Source organism: Rhinatrema bivittatum, chromosome 3, assembly GCF_901001135.1.
Source record: "Rhinatrema bivittatum chromosome 3, aRhiBiv1.1, whole genome shotgun sequence".
NCBI classification, from domain to species: Eukaryota; Metazoa; Chordata; class Amphibia; order Gymnophiona; family Rhinatrematidae; genus Rhinatrema; species Rhinatrema bivittatum.
The window spans coordinates 339,193,131-339,215,556 of NC_042617.1; the positions used below are offsets into that span (position 1 = coordinate 339,193,131).

General features: G+C 41.8%; 1 protein-coding gene across 8 annotated transcripts in view; it reads left to right on the forward strand.

The window, feature by feature from the left end:
• ASCC3 (activating signal cointegrator 1 complex subunit 3) overlaps nt 1–22,426 on the forward strand; it is a 1,498,074-nt gene that overhangs the window by 1,098,240 nt on the left and 377,408 nt on the right. For all 8 annotated transcript variants that reach the window (XM_029595357.1, XM_029595354.1, XM_029595356.1 and 5 more), the window contains one exon: nt 15,024–15,200. In XM_029595357.1, the coding sequence (XP_029451217.1) occupies nt 15,024–15,200 (177 nt within the window). The remainder of the gene's footprint in view (nt 1–15,023; nt 15,201–22,426) is intronic.

A 22,426-nucleotide genomic window follows, 5' to 3' on the forward strand; every position in this document is an offset into this window, starting at 1 on the left:
TAGAGTCACATGACTGGGATATGGCCATCCTGGGCTATAACTTAGTAAGGAAGGACAGAGAGGACAGGAAAGGGGGAGGCAGAGTGCTTAATGTCAAAAAACAATATCCAGGCAACTGTAATGCATGGGACATGGGGCAGGGAAGAAGCATTATCCCAGGACAAGCAGGATGCTAGTCCTCACATATGGGTGACGTCACTAAACGGAACCCAGGCGGGAAAACTTTCTGTCAAAGTTTCTAGAAACTTTTGACTGGCCCCGTGATGCCACTGAGCATGCCCAGCATGCTATGATATTCTCTGCCACAGGTGTCTCTCTTCAGTCTTCGTTTTTCCGCGCTGCAGTTAGCATCGCTGATCCGGAGCCGTTGAGTATTCTCAACTTTCTCTTGACTATTTTAGTCTAAAAGTGATATTCTCTCTCACAAAAAATCTCTCGGGGTCTCTCCTTACCGGCCGGTAAGTAACCCAGTCTTAGATTTTCTTTTTCGGAGAGTAGAAAAATTACCTCAGTCGAATCGACGGCCATCGTTCGATATAAAGATGTCAACAGGTTTTAAAAAATGCCCTATTTGTACCAGAAAAATGTCACTTACAGACCCACACACCGAATGTGTGCTGTGTCTGGGTGACAAACATGATGTACAGAATTGTCCGCAATGTGCGGAAATGACACCGAAATCGAGGAAAACCAGGCTCGAGAAAATGGAACATTTATTCAGCCTGCAACTTATACCTTCTCCGTCGCAGTAGTCGAGGTCGTCTCCGGCTGGAGCGACTAAGCGAGTAATACTTTAAAAACCTCGCCCGGGACCATCGGGGGATCATTTCTCCCCTTCCTCGTCTTCGACGTCGACAAAGTCGTCTGAAAAATCGAAGTCGAAACATCGACACAGACATAGAAGCCCCTCGTTGTCCGACCCCGCTTCCCAGGAGCCCTCGACAGCGAAGCGGCCTAGATTTCAGGAAACGTCGGAGTCTTCAACGCCTCGGCCTACCTCGACTCCATTGCCGGCACCAGATCCAACGCAAGGTACGTCTCAAGAACTGGTGCTTCAGCCTGCGCCACCGCCCACAACCGCTCTGCTTCCAACGGTTGTACGGCCGGAATTGTCCGATTTAATCCGACATGCGATTTCACAGGCTTTGAAGGAACAACTTACAATGCCGACTTCACTGTCGATGCCGATGATTTCCACATCGATGCCGGCAAATTTGCCGATGCCGGTGGGCACACCGATGCCGGGGTCATTCTTGACTCCGGTACACAGAGACTCGACGTCGACACCAACGATCATTACGTCATCGACGTCGATATACGCTCAAATTCCGGCTATTTCATCTATACCGTTACCTTCGATGTTACCACCATCGACGGAATCGACACCAAGAGCACTACCCTCGACAACTACATCGAGGACACCTATCCTTCCCTCGACAATAACAGAGCAAGAGAATAGTGACACTCAGGAATTGGCACTCTTTCAACGACTTTTGAAAAAATATCAAAAAGTTGTCGACACAGCTCCTCAGAAAGTCATTGAGGTCAATCCTCCCACAATGTCTATCGATGACCCTTTACCTGGACCATCAGGTATTTCTACAAGGAAAATCCCAAGAACTCCCTATCAAGAACCAGATGAAGAAGATTCTTGGGTTGACCAAGGGTCAAATACTTCTTCTGAGGAGTTCATGTCCGAACCCTCACCTCCTGAAGTAAGGAAAAGATCCCCACCTGAGGACTTATCTTTTTCAAGTTTTGTCCAAGAGATGGCTGATACAATACCATTTAAGCTCTCATCAGAAGAGGATTCGAGACAACACACCCTAGAGGTGCTACAGTTTGTGGACCCACCAAAGCAAGTTTTGGCTATTCCCATCCACTAAGTCCTGTTGGACCTACAACAATGAGTGTGGGAACACCCTTGCACGGTTCCAGCAGTGAACAAATGTGTAGACACTACTTGCCTACTGCAGCAGGCACCAGGCTTTCAAAAGGCACAGTTACCACATCAATCTGTGGTAGTAGAATCTGCCCAGAAAAAATCAAAAAGGGTACGTCCACATTCCTCAGCTCCCCCAGGAAAGGATCATCGCTTTCTGGACTCTTTGGGCAGAAAAGTGTACCAAAGTGCACTTCTATCTTCTAGAATCTCTGCCTATCAACTGTATATGACACAGTATCAAAGGGATCTCTGGAAGCAAATGGAGCACTTCACAAATTATCTCCTGGAACAATTCCAAGAATCTGCACAATCCATCATTGCCAAAGGCCTGGAGGCTGGGAAACATGAGCTAAGAGCTGCTTATGACAATTTTGACACAGCCTCAAGAACAGCAGCAGCTGGCATTACAGCACGAAGATGGGCCTGGTTGAAGGCATCAGATCTCAGGCCTGAAGTACAAGACAAGCTTGTAGATCTGCCATGCCGTGGAGATAATTTGTTTGGGGAAAAAGTACAGGATGCTGTCCAACAACTTAAGGATCACACAGAGACCTTAAGACAGCTATCACAACTACCTCAAGAACCAACAACCCAGGCCCCTAGACGTTTTCCACGTAGGGAACCCAGACGTCCATATTACAGACCAAGAAGGTACTATAATCAGCCTACCAGGGCTATACCTTCTAGGCCTACCCAGCGCTCTCAGGCCAGACAACCAAGAACAGCCCGTACCCAGCCTCCTCCACAGACTGGTCCAGCTACGGGTTTTTGAATACAAATCCAGAGATCAGACCCACCCTCCAAAACCCCAAACACCACATACCAGTGGGAGGAAGGATTTCCTATTTCCACACAAATTGGGGAAAGATAACAACAGACCAATGGGTACTTTCCATTGTAGCTCACGGTTACAAACTAAATTTTCTCTCAATTCCTCCAGAATTCCCACCAACTTCCTACCCACAACAAAATTCCCAAATAATTCAATTACAAATAGAATTATCCACCCTCCTGACAGCCAGGGCCATTCAACCAGTGCCCAGGTCTCAGCAGGGCAGAGGATTCTACTCCAGATATTTCCTCATTCCAAAGAAAACTGGAGGCCTACGTCCCATCCTAGACCTCAGAAATCTCAACAAATTTCTAAAAAAAGAAAGGTTCAGGATGGTTTCTCTAGGCACAATGCTCCCACTTCTTCAAGCAGGAGATTGGCTCTGTTCTCTGGATCTTCAAGATGCTTACACCCATATTCCAATATACCCTCCTCATCGCAAGTATCTGCGCTTCAAGGTGGGCCTTCAACATTTCCAATACAAAGTGCTACCATTCGGACTAGCTTCTGCTCCCAGAGTATTCACCAAATGTCTAGCAGTAATAACAGCACACCTACACAAAGAAGGTGTACATGTTTTCCCATATCTGGACGATTGGCTCATCAGAAGCCAATCTCAACAAGGAGCAATACAGTCTCTCAACAAAACTATTGCTCTACTGCACTCCATGGGACTTCTCATCAATTATCCAAAATCACATCTAACTCCAAACCATCTCCTACAATTCATAGGAGCAGATTTGAACACCAACCTCTCAAAGGCATTTCTACAAGAAGATCGAGCAAACACACTGTCTCTACTGGCAAACTCAATTCACTCCAAGAAACAAGCAACAGCTCATCAGTTCCTAACATTACTAGGCCACATGGCATCCACAGTTCATGTCACTCCTATGGCAAGACTGGCCATGAGAGTAACTCAATGGACTTTAAGATCACAATGGATCCAAGCCATTCAACCACTTTATTCTCCAATTCAAGTAACCCACCAACTACGTTCTTCTCTACTGTGGTGGGTGAACAAGGACAATTTGTGCAAGGGCCTACCCTTTCAACAACCAGTTCCACAAATAACTCTGACTACAGATGCATCCACCTTGGGTTGGGGAGCTCACATAGGCAATCTCCAAACACAAGGAACATGGACAAAGCTCGAAGCAACATTTCAAATCAATTTCCTGGAGCTTCGAGCTATACGTTATGCTCTGCATGCCTTCAAGGACTGCCTTACAAACAAGACTGTGCTGATCCAAACAGACAACACAGTAGCCATGTGGTACATCAACAAACAGGGAGGGACAGGCTCGTACCTCCTTTGTCAAGAGGCAGCTCAGATATGGGGTTGGGCCTTGAACAACTCCATGTTTCTCAAGGCCACTTACCTAGCAGGCATTCACAATGTAGTGGCGGACAGACTCAGTCGTCAATTCCAACCACACGAATGGTCCCTGGATCCCACAGTAGTGACCAGGATTTTTCAACGTTGGGGACAACCAACAGTAGACCTCTTTGCATCACATCTGAATCACAAAGTGGACCACTACTGTTACCTATACAACCTGAACAACAGGCCATCCAAGGACGCCTTTGCTCGCCCTTGGAACTCAGGTCTGTTATATGCGTATCCTCCGATACCACTCATAACCAAAACTCTAGTGAAGCTACAATAGGACAAGGGGACCATGATACTCATTGCCCCATATTGGCCTCGACAAGTATGGTTTCCCACACTTCTAGACCTCTCAGTCAGGGATCCCATTCGCCTGGGAGTAACTCCCAATCTCATAACTCAGGATCAGGGTTGGTTACGACATCCCAACCTTCAATCCCTATCACTGACAGCTTAGATGTTGAAAGCTTGATTTTACAGCCACTAAATCTATCATCTAACATATCCCAAGTTCTGATAGCTTCACGTAAACCTTCCACAAGGAAGAACTACACTTCCAAATGGAAGAGATACACTTTGTGGTGCAAGCAAAAAGACATCAATCCTTTCACTTGCCCTACAAAGTCTTTATTAGACTACTTGTACCATCTTTCAGAATCTGGTCTACAGACTTCATCTGTAAGAGTACATTTAAGTGCAATTTCAGCTTACCATAATCAGGTATCAGATGCACCTATCTCTACACAACCTCTCGTAAAAAGATTTATGAGAGGTTTAATTCTTCTTAAACCACCAATTAGACACCCAGTCACTCAATGGGATCTAAATTTGGTTCTATCTAGACTCATGCATTCTCCCTTTGAACCCATTGATTCCAGTGACCTGAAATTTCTTACATGGAAAACTATCTTCCTCATAGCCATTACATCAGCTAGAAGGGATAGTGAGTTACAAGCACTTGTCACATATGAACCGTACACTAAGTTCTTACATGACAGAGTGGTTCTCCGTACTCATCCTAAATTCCTCCCTAAGGTAGTTACGGAATTCCACTTAAACCAATCTATAGTTTTACCCACATTCTTTCCAAGGCCTCACTCTCACCAAGGAGAAAGAGCCTTACACACCTTAGATTGCAAGCGTACTCTGTCTTTCTACTTAAACCGCACTGCAGTTCACAGGAAATCCAATCAACTCTTTGTTTCCTATGACCCAAACAAACCAGGTAAAGCAGTGGGAAAGCATACTCTATCCAACTGGTTAGCAGATTGCATACAGTTTTGCTATGAGAAAGCAGGCCTTCCTCTCCAAGGGCGAGTAAAAGCACATGCAGTAAGGGCAATGTCAACTTCAGTTGCACACTATCGTTCAGTGCCAATACTTGACATATGTAAAGCAGCAACATGGAGTTCTCTTCACACCTTTGCAGCTCATACTGTTTGGACAAGCAAGGAAGACAAGATTCAGCCTATGGACAATCTGTCTTAAAAAACTTGTTTCCAGCTTAAACCCAACTCCTACTACAACCAAACTGCTGTGATCTTCGGCTGACTCATTCAACAAAAACATTGCACTACACAATGACTCAGCCTCTAGCTCGCTATGCACCCATATGTGAGGACTAGCATCCTGCTTGTCCTGGGATAAAGCAAAATTGCTTACCTTGTAATAGGTGTTATCCCAGGACAGCAGGATGTAGTCCTCACAGAACCCACCGCCACCCCGCGGAGTTGGGCCTTCTATTTTATTATTCTTTTTTGCTAATGCTTTTGCTACATACTAGACTGAAGAGAGACACCTGTGGCAGAGAATATCATAGCATGATGGGCATGCTCAGTGGCCTCACGGGGCCAGTCAAAAGTTTCTAGAAACTTTGACAGAAAGTTTTCCCGCCTGGGCTCCGTTCAGTGACGTCACCCATATGTGAGGACTACATCCTGCTGTCCTGGGATAACACCTATTACAAGGTAAGCAATTTTGCTTTGTGGGCTGTCCTAAAAAAAAAAAATTATGCTTCCATTTACATCGGTGTGGTCTACAGGCCTCCAATTCAGACAGAGGAACTGGATAGAGAAATAATCAAAGACATCCAAAAGGTGGGGAAGAAGGGAGAAGTGCTGCTTGTTGGAGATTTTAATCTGTCAGATGAAGAATGGTGTATCCTTTCTGCATAATCTACAAGAAGGAGGGCTCTGCTCAAACAAATGGTAATAGAACCCACAAGGGAGAGTGTGATACTCGACCTAGTGCTCACAAATGGGGATAGTGTCACTAATGTCTGGACAAGTGCCCACCTGAGCACAAGTGATCATCAGACGGTATGGTTTGATATAGTGAATAAAAAACAGAAGTCACACACAGACCCAAGTTTTGAATTTCCAAAATATGGACTTTGACAAAATGGGGATGTACCTTGAGGAAGAACTAGAAGACTGGGAAAAAATGGACAAGATGGAACAAAAGTGAGCAAAATTAAAAAGAGCTATTACAAAGGCAACAAATCTATATGTTAGAAAAGTAATCAAGGAAAAAGAAACTGATTTGGTTCTCAAAGGAGGTGGCTGCAGAAATAAAGTATATAAGTATATAAGATCCCAAAAAGAGAAACACAGTGAAGAATACCTGGTAAAACTGAGGGAGACAAAGAAAGTAATGAGAAAAGCAAAGGTCAAGCGGAAGAAAGTATTGCCAAAGAGGGGACAAAACATTTTTCAGATATATAAGAGAAAGAAGAAAAGCCCAGAGTGGTATAGTGAAATTGAAAGGTAACAAACAGCAATATATAGAGACAGTCAAAGAAATGGCAGAAATATTTAACAAATACTTCGGTTTTCACTAAAGAAGACTTTTGAAAAGCACCATCGCTGGTTAACAAGACCATAGAAGGGAATATGGTAGACACAACTCCTTTTACAGAAGAGAATATATGGGAAGAGCTAGGAAAAATGAAATTGGACAAAACTATGGGGCCAGATGAGGTACATCCCAGGATACTAAAGGAACTCAGTGGTGTCTGGGCAGGTCCGCTAAATGACCTGTCCAGTAGATCCCTAGAAGTGGGAGTGGTGCCACGAGATTGGAGATGAGCGGATGTAATCAACCTTCATAAGAGTGGTAGCAGATAGGAGGCTGGTTAGTTTCACCTCGGAGGTAGGAAAATTAATGGAAATGCTGCTGAAAGAAAGGATACTGAACTATCTACAATCCAGAAAGTTGCTGGACCCGAGGCAGCATGGATTCACCTGGGAAAATCCTGTCAGACCAATCTGATTGATTTTGTGACTAGAGAATTGGATTGAGAAAGAGTGTTAGATCTACTTGGATTTCAGCAAACCTTTTGATACTGTCCCATACAGAAGGCTTGTGAATAAAATGAGAAGCTTAGGATAGAACGCCAAGGTGGTGGCGTGGATTACAAACTGGTTAACTAATAGGAGACGGTGTGTAATAATAAATGTAACTTACTCTAAAGAGAGAATCATGTTAAGTGAGGTGTCACAGAGATCAAAATTGGGTCAGGTTTATTCAATGTCTTTGTGAGCGACATTGTGGAAGGGATAGAAGATAAGATTTGTATATTTGCGGATGATAATGAGATCTGCATCAGAATGGACATGCCTGACGGAGTAGAGAGAATGAAAAGTGATTTCAGAAAGCTTGAAGAGTGGTCGAAGATTTGGCAGCTGGAATTCAGTGCCAGGAAATGCAGTGTCATGCATCTGGAATGTGGTAATTCGAAAGAGTAGTATGTGAATGGGGGTGAAAGACTGTTGTGCACAGACCAAGACAAGGGATCTTGGAGTGATAGGATCTGGATATCTGAAGATGGCGAAGTAATATGACAAGGCGATAGCTAAAGCCAAAAGAATGCTGGGTGGCATAGAGAGAAGAATAGCCAGTAAACAAAAAAGGAGATGATGATGCTCTTGGTATATAGGTCCTTGGTGAGGCCTTGCCTCGACTACTGTGTTCAGTTCTGAAGCCCTTTTCTCAAAAGGGATAGAGACAGGATGGAGGCAGTCCAGAGAAGGGAAACCAAAATGGTGTGGGTTCAGTTTTGAAAGACTTATGAGGTGAGGCTGAAGGATCTGAATATGTATACCCTGGAAGAGAGGAAGTGCAGGGGAGGGTATGATACAGACCTTCAGATACCTGAAAGGTTTGAATGAAGATTAATTGTCAAACCTTGTCCATTGGAAAAAATATCAGTAGAACTAGGGGTCATGAAATTAAACTTCAGGAAGGACAACTCAGAACCTATGTTAGGAAATATTTCTTCACAGAGAAGGGTGGTGGATGCCTGGAATGCCCTACCAGAGGAGGTGGTGAAGATGAAAACAGTGAAAGAATTCAAATGGACATGGAATAATCACAGTGTATCCCTAAAGGCTAGAAGATGGAAATGAAGAAGAGAGTGTATCGGAGTAATTTGCTGGTGTGGTGGTTACTACTCTTAATCAATAAGTCTAGATTATTTTGTTGCAAATCCAAATTTGTTCTCTACTTCAATGGCAAGGGAAAAATGTAAATTTGGATTCAGACAGCAACCAATAAGGGCCCCAACTTTTAAGGTCTGGGGAGCTGATGCGCAGGCATAAGGAAAAACACACAGGACTGCTTCTATGGCCAAGTCCATAAACAAAGTACGTCAAGCGGCACTGTCTGATTTTTCAAAAAGGCTCATCACCCAGTTAAAATGTTGCAAGCAGTACATTTTTAAGGGCTATCATAAGGCTTGGGGATAACTGCACAGAACAATTGTTGCTATCTTAAAGAGAAACATGGGGTAACCTGCACGGTCCAGTAGATACTAACATAAGCTTTCTGAGCAGAATGGATTGACCATTTGGGGCTTTTCCTGCTATCAATTCTATGTTTCTATTTCTATATGAAGGCAATTTGAGGGGTTATTGGGGCACATGTGAGGGTGTTAAATGTAATCCTTTAAGGATTCCTAAGGATATACCATAGCCTGTGGGGTACTGCCTGCTTCTTTCCCCTTCCTCCCGCTCTCTCTCTCTCTCTCTCTCTCTCTCTCTCTCGGGCCGATTCAGTAAAGTCCGTGGGAGAGCGGGAAAACGATACAGTATTTAAATGAGGCCCGGTGGTAGAAACGGGCAAAAGGAGGCGCTAGGGACACTAGCACGTCCCTAGCGCCTCCTTTTTGACAGGAGCGACGGCTGTCAACGGGTTTGACAGCTGACGCTCAATTTTGCCGGCATTGGTTCTCGAGCCCGCTGACAGCCACGGGCTCATAAACCGGACACCAGCAAAATTGAGCTTCCGGTTTTCGACCCGACAGCCGCCAGCCGACTTCAAATTTTTTTTTTTTACTCTTCGGGACCTCCAACTTAATATCGCCATGATATTAAGTCAGAGGTTGCACAGAAAAGCAGTTTTTACAGCTTTTCTGTGCACTTTCCCGGTGCCAGAAGAAATTAGCGCCTACCTTTGGGTAGGCGCTAATTTCTGAAAGTAAAATGTGCATCTTGGCTGCACATTTTACTTTCTGAATTGCGCGCTAATACCTCATAGGGCCATCAACATGCATTTGCATGTTGAGGGCGCTATTAGGTTCGGCGGGTTGGACGCGCGTTTTCCGCCCCTTACTGAAGGGAAAACGCGCGTCCAATGGCAGGTTAACAGTGCGCTCCGTCGGAGCGCACTGTACTGTATCGGCCCATTTGTGAGGAATGACTCTGCTACAGTAGATTACCACTTATTTATCTTATATGTGATCTGAGAAGCCCAGGAATAAACAACTGTTTATCTCAGAATCAGACTTTTATTTTCAGACTTACTGCACAGAAGAATACACATCACTTAAGCTGCTTAGGGGAGAAATTAATACTACAGTCCTTAACACAGAATGTACTTCTAATGATTTAAGCTTAACATATCCTAGGTGAACTCACAGCAATCCACATAAGGATAACCTTGACTTAGGATATTATTAATAAACTCAACATAATGTCCCCATAACTTTAGAAGATACTTAGTCTCACCCTGCTGAGATCTCGGTTGCTGAGCTGTGAAAGAGACTGTAGTCTGCCATCTGTGCAGTGCTCCCCAGAATATCGAAGCTCGGTCGGAGGGAGGGGCAGGGAGTGAAGGCTCAGGTGTCATCTGATGGTATTAATGGGTCTTCTTCCTCACCATCTTCTCTGTGACTGAGCCGCTGTCCCATGCTGTTTTTAAAACAAAAGTTATACATATGCAAAACACATAGTCAAACAGGAGCATGAAATCGGATCTCTTTATTTTGAGCTACTGGGCCTCCGTCGTCCCCCCCCACCCCCAGAGGGAGGGTTGTCCATTCCATAATTGGGCTGCTGACCATGCCATGTGATCCGACCTTGTGACATTTTGTCTAGGGAGCTGACCTGACTGCGTGATAAAACTGTCTGTCTTTCAGGATTGGAGAATCCTATTCTCCAGGAAGGACTTCGAACTGTCCTTACACACACATACACCTGACCTGTATTATCTTAGCTCAGTGCTGTTTACAGAGAAAAGTTGTTATTCCTTCAGAGAGGCCTTGTTAAACAGCTGTGCTGACAGACCAGATAACTCAGCCAAGTATTGCTATTCTAGCCAAAGTTCATCATCTCTGTTTTCTTCTGCTGGAACACATCAAGTGTCCATATTTCATCTCCCCTCATCCATCTCTCCTGACTTCTTTAGCTTTTCCTCGTAGGAGACTCGTTCCACCTTTTTTATCATTTTAAGTTATCGTCTTCTGTACATTTTCTAATTCTGCTACATCTTGTTTTATTCTCCTACCTCATCTTGAGTATTGTGTGCAATACTGAGCACCACATCTAAAAAAAATACAGCAGAAAAGGTCAACCAAAATGATAAAGAAGATGGAACAGAGTACCCTACAAAGATAGTCTAATGGAGATAGGACTCTTCAGCTTGGAGAAAAGACGACTGAGTGGGAGATAGGATAGAGGTCTATAAAACAATGAGTGGCGTGGAATGAGTAAATGTTAATTGGTTCTTTACTATTTCAAAAAATACAAAGACTAGGGGGACATACAATGAAGTTACTAGTTGATACACTTAAAACTATTAAGAGAAAATATTTTTTATTCAATGCATAATTAAGCTCTGGAATTCATTGCCAGAGAAAGTGGTGAAAGCTATTAGTGTAACAAACTGCATTAAAAAAAAAAAGTTTAGGCAAGTTTCTAGAGGAAATGTCCATAAGCCATTATTATGGTGGAGTTGCAGAAATCCTCTTCTTATCCCTGGAATAAGCAGCATGGTATCTATCTACCCCTTGGTTTGGTCACTGTTGGAAACAGAATTCATATTTTGCTGCATACAGTAGTGAAACATCTGGTATCTCCTACAAAGCTTTCTTTGTATTTTTATGAGACTCTGGTAACACCTCCTTCTCTCATTGGCTATTGTTATATTTGCCTTCATTCTGGAAGAAGTGTGATGTGTTGGACAGGCAGATCCTGCAATTTATTGGGTGTTTTTCCATAGAAGATGTAATAGCCTTGAAACAATTTGTGGTTGAGGTTCAGGTAATTTTACTAAAGGAGAGAAAGATGTGTTAAGCTTGATTGACAAACTGAAGAGTAGTAAATCACCTGGATCAGATGGCATACAGGGTTCTGAAAGAACTAAAAAAATGAAATTTCAGACCTATTTCAATTAATTTGTAACCTATCATTAAAATCATCCGATGTACCTGAAGATTAGAATATGGCCAATATAACCCCTATATTTAAAAAGAGATCCAGGGGTGATCAGGGAAACTGTAAACCGGTGAGCCTGACTTCAGTGCCAGGAAAAATCATGGAAACTGTTATAAAGAATAAAATCACAAAACATTTAGATAGACATGATTTGATGGAACACAGCCACCATGGATTTACCAAAGGGAAATCTTGCCTCACAAATCTCCTACATTTTTTTGAAGGGGTGAATAAACATATGGACAAAAGTGAACCAGTAGATACGGTCTGTTTGGATTTTCAGAAGGCATTCGACAAAGTTCCGCATGAGAGGCTTCTAAGAAAACTAAAGTCATGGGATAGGAGGCGATGGGATTGCAAGCTGGTTAAAAAACACGAAACAGAGTAGGATTAAATGGTTTGTTTTCACAGGAAAAAGGTAAACAGTGGAGTGCCTCAGGGATCTGTACTTGGACTTTTTAATATATATATATATATATATATATATATATATATATATATATATATATATATTTTTTTTTTTTATATATGTATATATTTTAAATATATTTATATTTATAAATGATCTGGAAAGGGGTACAATGAGTGAGCTGATAAAATTTGCAGATGACACAAAATTATGCAGAGTAATTAAATCTCAAGCCAACTGTGATGAATAGCAGGAGGATCTTGCGAGACTGGAAGATTGGGCTTCCAAATGGCAGATGGTATTTAATGAGGACAAGTGCAAAGTGATGCAATATAGGGAATAACAACCCTTGCTTTAGTTACACAATATTAGGTTCTATCTTAAGAGTTACCACCCAGGAAAGAGATCTAGGCGTCATAGTGGATAATACATTGAAATCGTCAGCTCAGTGTGCTGTGGCGATCAAAAAAACAAACAGAATTTTAGGAATTATTAGGAAGAGAATGGCAAATAAAACAGAGAATGTTATTATGCCTCTATATCGCTCCATGGTGAGACCATACCTTGAATACTGTGTGCAATTCTGGTCACCGCATGTCAAAAAGCATATAGCTGCACTGGAAAAAGTGCAGAGAAGGGCGACCAAAATGATAAGGGGCATGGAAAGGCTGCCCTATGAGGCAAGGCTAAAGAAGTTAGGACTCTTCAGTTTGGAGAAGAGATGACTTAGGTGGGATATTATAGAAGTCTACAAAATCATGAAAAGAATTGAACAAGTTAATGTAAATCAGTTATTTACTCTCTCAGTTAATAAAAGGACCAGGGGGCACTCCATGAAGTTAGCAAGTAGCTCATTTAAAACAAATCGAAGAAAGTTATTTTTCACTCAGCGCATAGTTAAACTCTGGAATTCATTGCCAGAGAATGTGGTTACAGCAGTTAGTGTAACTGGGTTTAAAAAAGGTTTTTCTAGGGGAAAAATCTATAAACCGCTATTATGGTTATTAATAAGCAATAGTGGCTTGTGATTTATCTCATATTTGGGTACTTGCCAGGTACTTGTGACTTGGATTGGCCACTTTTGGAAACAGGATAGTAGGCTTGATGGACCCTTGGTCTGACCCAGTATGGCATATCTTATGTTCTTATTTTCACTGCACAAATTGTAAGGATATTCTAGTAGAAATACATAGAATGCATACTGCTTTTCTATCTTGTGTTGTTTATGAATAGAGTGGAAATTTTCATCCTTTGAGGAGTTACACCAGGAAATGCATTTACTGTATGATTAAGCCACTTGTAAGGTTTTGTCACTTCACTCATGTAGATAAATGACATTTCAAATTTAAGGGATCATTTCTTCTCTAGAAAATGTCCCCTCCCCAATTAAACATCTGCCCTTCTTAAATACAATTACACTAAAAGAGGCTATCATTATGTGAAAGAATATGTAGATTTATGCTCTGTTTTTCCATATGAGGGTCATCAGACATAATTTGAAAAGTTATGCATTATTCAAGCTGGAACTATGAATATGTCTTTACCTATATTAAGACTTAATCTGATTAACAGTGAAAACTTTAATGCCATGAATCATAGTACTTCACAGTTCTGAGGTATGAATGTATTATGCTGAATGCAAGCTGTATATGACTATAATGAATGCGTTCAATGTTAATTCAAGTTTGTTCTAATCCAGATGGACAGAGGTTTTACTCTGGTCAAATAAAAAATGAAATCTCATCAGCTGAAGGATGGCAGGGTCAGAGGATTCAATTTTTAGCATATCAAATTTTTCCATGTCAATGATAACCTTAATAATGGTGATGAATAATAAAATGTAATTGTGTCATTATTAAGATAGTTTCAATTAGGTTCCATTAGGATGGAAGACTTCTTAGCTGTTTTGAATTTCAGCAAAAAGACAACATTTTAAAATGGAGATCATGTTGAAACACAGTGCTGCCTAAAAGGTTTTGGAATGAATATTTAATATCCAAAGTGAAGGGTTTGCCAGTAATGAGAGAATGAACCTTGATCTATTTTTTTTTATTTTATTTTATTTTTTATTTATATTTCACCTTTTATGATTGGTAAGCCAATTCAAAGTGGATTACATTCAGGTACCATAGGATATTTCCCTGTCCCCAGAGGACTTACAATCAAACGGCTTGATTTATTAAGGCTTTTTTCCCATTCTGTGTCTTTGGGGGAAAATGCTTAGTTAATGATGCCCTAAGTTTGTAGCTTAGGCAATGGAGCATGAATTGACTTGCCTAAAGTCACAAGGAGTAGCAGCAGCAGGATTTGAACTCTGGCTTCCCTAGTTCACAGCCTTCTGCTCTACCATTAGGTTACTCCTGCTCTCCACCTTTAAAGGCTAAAGGTAGACAGTGTTATTGGCGTTGACTTGATCTTCTCACAGCAGAAGTTTTATGACAAATTAGGTGTGGTGGTTTTCTTTTGTAGTCACTGAAAGGAAAGCTTACAAAGTCAATTTCATTTCAAATGGTCAGAGAAGGTGGTCCCAGAAATAAACGGGGAGAGTTTTTCCCAGCCAGTACCATTGGATTCTGTCTGTAACTCTTTCTATCTCATTAAGTACTAATATATCATATGTTCCTGGTATGTCCATTGCCAGGAAACAAAAATGTGACCACTACACCCTCAGGCTTGCTATTAAGCATGCCCCCTGCCCCCTTAGCTCTCAGTATAATAGATCTTTGATTTTTTAGGTCAGAGAAGAAGAGATAGAAGAGCTGGAACACTTGATAAACAATTATTGTGAACTTTCTGTTGCTGGTGGCATAGAGAATAGTTATGGGAAGATAAATATCCTGCTCCAGACCTATATCGGCCGAGGAGAAATAGACCATTTCTCTCTCATCTCTGACTCTGCCTACGTTGCACAGGTAAGATAATATTGATATGCAAACTCAACTTGTGATATGTCACCACAACAAAATACTTTGTGATGTAAGCTAGTAGGTAGTATTTAGAATTGCATTGTAATTATCATTGTACAGCATTGTATGTGGTAGTTACTCCTTTCTCCATTTTCTTCCAGCTCATTTGGAACCAATACTGAATTTTCTGCACCATTAGCTGCATTCACAACAACCCGAGCCTTTTCCCCCTGTTTTAGTAAACTCACTCTTCCACTTTTCCTAATCAGATCATTGCACCAACAGTCCTGAGGCCAGGAGCCATGCACCAGGAGTCCTTCCTGAATCATGGGCATTAAATCACACCACCAGACATTGCACTTAACAATGACCATGATTCATTTCCCCCCTTCCCCTCGAGGGACTGTGAATGCTGCCTCTGCTGAGAGGTCATGATTCAGGGATCGAACTGGGGACCCTCTGCATGGCGGCACACAGCACTGTCACTGAGCCACCAGGCCAGCCGATTACCAAAAAATAGTTAAGAAGAATAAACTCAATAGCAAAAGAAATTCTGACATATTCAGAAAAATATCTAAAATAATCTCTTGTAACACCCCTTACCTTCAGAAGCTTCCGGCATAGTATCCAAAGGCCGTGTATAGTACTTCCTGGACCCAGGAGCTCCTGTTATAAGCTCTGCAGCTGGCTGTTGACATATCCTTTTAGGTATCTAACGAAGTCCTCTGCAACCAGTCAGCACCTCAGCAACAGGTCCTCCTGCGCTTGTAGTTGGTGCTATGTTGCTACTGTTCCTGCCCTGCCCTGCATTTCCTCCCCAATCTTCCTTGTTCTTCTGCCCTGTTTTGCCTTGCCTTCCCATTAGCCTTTCCTTGGACTGTTCTTGTGTTGCTGACTCGGTCTGTCTTCTGACCTTGCTTTATCTCTGCCTGCCTTAATCCCTGCCTGGACACCAACCTTACTAGTTCTCTGCCAGCCCTGACCCTTGCTTCTTCTTAATGTTGTCTGAACTCTGCCGGCTCTGACTCCAGCCCACCTTGGTCCTGTCTAACTCCTCATTCCTTGCTCTCTACTAGAGAAGTCCTGCTGGCTGCCAGAACCTGCAGGCTTAATTCAAGATGAAGGGGCCCAGCCAGGCAGAAGACCTTGCCTTGAGGTGTGTTAGATGCCGCCTGCTAGGGCCTCGTCTGTGTTCGCATACCCTAGGCTGCGTCAACCTAGCAGCAGCGCAAAGGCTCACATTTCCTGGAGCGTGACACTGCTTTTCCAAATTTATTTGTTTTACATATTGTGTATGTCCATTTTCAATGATTGCCACTTAGTACAGTGCTGGGTATCATCTTCTGTAACCTAGATCTTATAAAAGGATCAGACACATGAACATTTTATAATGACTAGTTTGCTTTTGGAATAGAAATTTGCACTTGGTTATGGCATTTGTTATATGAATTTCTGTGTAATAAGTACTGAATATAATTAAAAATAAGACATTTTCTCTATTGAGTTAGTAGGTGACCTCAGGCACTAACCCATGGCAAGGCAACTTTAAGATTGCTCGATGACAAGGTATGTTTTGACCTCCCTGAGATTTCAACTGAACTAAACCAAACTAGCCTATTTACCTATAGCAAATAAAAAGGGATTCTAAGTTTGAGGTCTTTGAAGGCACACAAAAATTGTGAGATCTGATTCACTGGGCATTCTACTATAATGCCTTGTAAAATCTTCACACCCTTGTTCATGTTTCACACTCTGCTCTCTAAAAAAATTCAAAATGCATTAAAGTAGAAGTTTGTTTCACTGATCTGCACAGCCAACATATCCTACACTCTCATTATGAAAGAGCAATTAGAAAAGTCTTGTTTACATAAGTCTTCACACCCCTTAGTTCAATATTTAGTGGAAACCCTTTTTGCACCAGTAACAGCCATGAGTCATTTAGAATAAGTGCCTAACACCTTTGTACAACGTAAATATTGACTCGCTTCTTAAAAGAACTAATTGAAGGTTGTAAACGCTACGAACTTGACCGGTCAGTCAAGGGAATAGTACTCGCTTTGCGTTCGTAGCGTTTAGAACCGCAACACGCATTCTGACCGCACCGCTAATAGCTCTATATTGCAACAGCAGCATGACGGCAAGACTGTCAACATAGCGAATAACAAATCAGTTCATTATTTCATCCACATTTATTCATGCCGAGTCACCCTGAAGAAGGAGCTGCAAAGCTCCGAAACACCACGATGTCGGCTTGCATTCCAGAATAATAGTGGACATTCGCAGATAAGTGTGATTTATATGAAAATAGCTTTCCATAGAATCGTTCACCACAAATATAAGTGACCTAATGATTGAAACAACCCAAAAGTAACACAGGGTTCACCTTCACGATAGCCATATTTATTAAAAAAGGCTACATATGAAGGTCACTTATACCTTCAATGAGTTATTTTAAGTAGCAAGTCAATATTTACGTTGTATTAATTTATACATGCTACTACGTGGGTCTTCTGATTACAGTGTATAACACCTTTGTACGGCAGAAAGGTGCAGTTGTTGCCATTCTTCTTGGCAGAAGAGCTTTAGCTCTTTCATGCTGGCAGGGAAATTTCTGTGGACTATAATCTTCATGTTTTGCCACAGATATTCTATTGGATTCAGGACTGAGCTTTGACTAGGCCACTCAAGAATATTCACTTTCTTCTTGCTGAGTCATGCCATTGTTTCTTTTGCTTTGGGCTTAGGATCATTGTCCTGCTGAATTTTCTCCTCAGTCCCAGGAATAACATAAACACAGCACATCACCCAAACTAACATCATCCCTAAAGTAAAGCATGAAGGTGGTTGCATTATGTTGTGAGGATGCTTTGCAGCAGCTGGGAACAGGGGAGGCTTGTAAAGAATAAGGAAAACCTGTTCCATAGGTTAAGCCAATCTGGGTTTCTGGAGAGAATATCTATCCTCCAACTCCAGTGAAAATGTTCCTTCAGCCTGTGGGAGCCTAGCCATCAGAACTGATGAAGATTTTCTTTGTCTCCTTAATCCATGAAGACCGGAGAAGGAGGTTAGACTTTCTCCTGTGAAATATAAAAGTAATCTTCCCACATAATGGAGCTGTTCAAAGTACCCCAGAGGTTCTTTCTTTACCCCAGGGTTCCAGTGATAGAAATAAATCCCCTCCTGAAGTGGCAGAAACACCTTCTTCAAAGGAGTCCTTTCATGAATAGGAAAGGGAAAAAGTGGGGTCAGTTTGTTCTGAGTTCCTGCTAGATGTTATTTCCTCTCCAACTACTGGAGTCCCCTCTTCATCTTTGTTGGAGTCTTGGCTTAGTATACCCCAGTGGTCGGAGTAGGTGAAGATTTCACAGGGATTCCATCAGATCCCCTTCCTGACATGCCTCAGCATACTTCTCTAGAAGATCTCTACTAGAACATAAGACTTGCCATACTGGGAGAGACCAAAGGTCCATCAAGCCCAGCATTCTGTTTCCAACAGTGGCCAATCCAGGTCACAAGTACCTGTCAGGTTTCCAAGTGGGTAGATAGATTCCATGCTTCTTATCCCAGTGATGAGCATGGATTTCCCCAAGTCCACCTTAATTGTTTATGAAATTTTCCGCTAGGAACTTGTCCAAATCTTTTTTTAAACACAGCTACACTAATAGCTTTCACCACATCCCCTGGCAATAAATTCCAGGGCTTAATTATGCATTGAGTAAGAAAAAAAATAGTCTCTTATTAGTTTTAAATGTATCATCTAGTAATTTCATTGTGTCCTCTAGTCTTTATACACTTTCAAAGAGTAAACAACCGATTAATGTTCGCTCGCTCCATTCCACTCATTTTATAGACCTCTGTCATCTCTTCTCCAAGCTGAAGAGTCCTAACCTCTTTAGCCTTTCATCATAGTGCAATCGTTCTATCCCCTTCATCATTTTGGTTGCCCTTCTCTGTACCTTTTCTAATTCTGCCATTTTTTGATGGAAATATAGTGACCAGACCTGCACACAATATTCAAGATGAGGTCAAACTATGGAGTGATACAGAGGCATTATGATATTCTCTGTTCTATTCTCCATTCCTTTCCTAATAATTCCTAGCATTATATATACTTTCTTGGCTGCTACTGCACACTGAGCAGAAGATTTCAACGTATTATCTACAATGACACCTAGATCCTTTTCCTGAATGGTGACTTTTAATGTGGAACCTTGCATTTTGTAGCTACAATTCCCTAAGTTCATCACTTTGCACTTGTACACATTAAATCTAATTTGTTATTTGGATGCCCAGTCTCCCAGTTTTGCAAGGTCCTCTTGCAATTTCTCACTATCCTCTTGTGATTTAACAACTTTGAATAATTTGGAGTCTTTGGCAAATTCGATCACCTCACTTGTTGTTCCCATTTCCAGGTCATTTATAAATATATTAAAAAGCAATGGTCCCAGAACAGATTCCTGGGGCACTCCACTATTCACTTTCCTCTATTAGGAATATTTACATTTAGTCCTACTATTCATGTTTTTTGGATAAGTTGGCGTAGACATTGTCCGTCAGTGTCAGTTGGGAGGATGAACTGAGAGCAGATGTCTTCAGGCTTCTTCGTTTTCTTCAACCTCCAGGAGACTCTGTTTCTATTCCAGTACATTGACTCCTCAAGAATCTGCAAATGAGAGTGTGGCAGATGCCAATATCAAGCTTTCCAGTGCCCCATAAACTTGATCTTTAGTAAAGGGTACAGGCCTCCCCATGTTTGGGTTAGTTCAGCTATCAGTCAACTATGTGGTGGTAGAGTAGGCATTTAGGAATACAAAATGCACTTGGGATCATTCTAACATGTTTTCTGGGAAGGATGCAAAGGTGTTGGATGCATTTGGAAAAAAATTCTTCCAGAGATACATGCTTAGTGCACGGACTGCAGCTCATCAAGTGCTCATAGTGCAGTATTTGCATGAATGGATGCAGAAGCTGAAACCTTTGACAGAATTGTCAAACCCAGAACAAGGGGGCTTTAGTTGAGCAGTAGAGGAATGTGGGAAGCATCTGAAGCACTCCATGCATGAAACTTTTGACATCTCAGTTAGAACTTCAGCTTCTTCCATAGGAGTTTGAAGACTCCTATGCTTGCGTGCAAGTATTTACTTGAAGATGTGAATGACCATCTGTACAGGGAGCAGTTTGGCAACAAGTTGAAGGAGAAGGTGGGTCTGATTAAGGAGCATCAATCCATCCTACAGCTGTTATCAGCTGTTGCAGGGGACCAACTGGCCTCAGCCTGATTGCATTATTTCTTCTTTAAACATCCATTCTTCCAAAGACGTCCCTTTTCAGTGTCATCAAACTTTCCATTCTTCAGCAGCAGTTGCCCATTATACTGTAGGTCAGCAGAGGGAAAGATGTTACAGTCGCAGCCTAAGCCTGGAATTAATTTTTTTACATTCTTGAGGCCCACCGCCTCCAATGCAGAAAAGGGTCCAGTTCTTCCTTCCTGAATAGTTCTGGGTCTGCAAAGACCAGTGAGTCCTGAAAATTGTTGGGTATAGCTACTGTTTGCATTTTTGTCATCTTCCTCTGAGCCAATGGATTTCAATCTTATATTCTGATCTCGCTTAAACTGCTCAGCCACAGCTAGAAGCTGAGTCACTCATAGAAACATAGAAATGATGGCAGAAGAAGACCAACGGCCAATCCAGTCTACCCAGCAAGTTTCGCACTTTTTTTTTCTCATACTTATCTGTTACTCTTGACTCTTAGTAACCTTTTGGTTCTATTTCCCTTCCACCCCCACCATTAATGTAGAGAGCAGTGTTGGAACTGCATCTAAGTGAAATATCTAGCTTAATTAGTTAGGGGTAGTAACCGCCGCAATAAGCAAGCTACACCCATGCTTATTTGTTTACCCAGACTATGTAATTCAGTCCTTGTTGGTTGTTGTCTGTATATAGATCCACTTTTCTTCATTCCCCTCCTTCAACAGATGGCAAGCAAGCTTTTCCCTTCGCAGGAATATGGCCAGGAGTTCTATTCTTGATAGTCTAATCCCCGAAAAGTTAGAGGAATAGAGTCCTATTCTGGATTTATGGAGGCAGAGCAAATTGTTAGTTTAGGAGAGGTTCAAGATGAACTCTTTCCAGACGATTCTTCATTCAACTGGTGGATTGGATGTGTACTCTGGATCCGAAAGATACTATGCACACATCCCCATTCACCTCACCCATTGGAAGCTCTTAGGTTTGTGATGAACTTGCACTAACAATAGAAGGTGCTTCCTTTTGGCCTCTTTGCAAAACCGTGAGTGTTCACAAAATGTCTTGCAGTAGTGGTTGCACAAATTCATTAGCAGAGAGTCTGCATATTACCTTACCTGGATGATAGGTCAGTGACAGGTACATCCCCAACAGGCATTTTTGAGTCCCTTGAAACAGCCATCTGACTTCTCCATTCTCTGGTTTCCTGGTCACCTTCTCCAAGTCCAGCTTGATCCCATCACAAAAGAATTCAGTTTCTAGGAACCTGGATAGACTCACTCCAGGAGAAGGCATTTATTCTTGTTGAAAGAGCTGCATTGCTGTTGGGCCTAATAAGGTCTTTTCTACAGCAGGAATGAGCGACCATCCTGGTTCTTCTCTCATACATTACTGTAGCTGTGCATGTAGTCCTAACTCATCTGCATATGTGAGCCTTCACTGGGCCCTCCAAAGACAATATGATCAACTCAAATCAGTTGTTTATTTAAAAAAATTCTATATTGCCTTTCAGTCATCAGATCAATCTAGGCTGTGTTAACATACTGTATATAAAATAAAACTATACAATTAAAATCCTAACTAAAACATAAACCTGTGCCACAAATTTATAATTAATACATAAAAGAAAAAATCATCATGCTTCCATCACTAAATATACTTTATCATCCCAAGGTATTCATCTGTTTTCTGAAAACAGACAGGTCTTTCATTCTTTTCTAAAGGCAGTCAAGCTGACTTTTCTCATAGATCATAGAAACACAGAAACATATAGAAACATAGAAATGTTACTCTTGGCCCTTATTAGTAACGTTTTGGTTCTAGTTACTTTCCACTTCCTCCATTGATGTAGAGAACAGTGCTGGAGCTTCATCTAAGTGAAGTATCAAACTTAATTGATTTGGAGTAGTAACCGCCGTAACGAGCAAGCTACACCCACACTTATTTGTTTACCCAGACTATGCAATCCAGTCCTTGTTGGTTGTT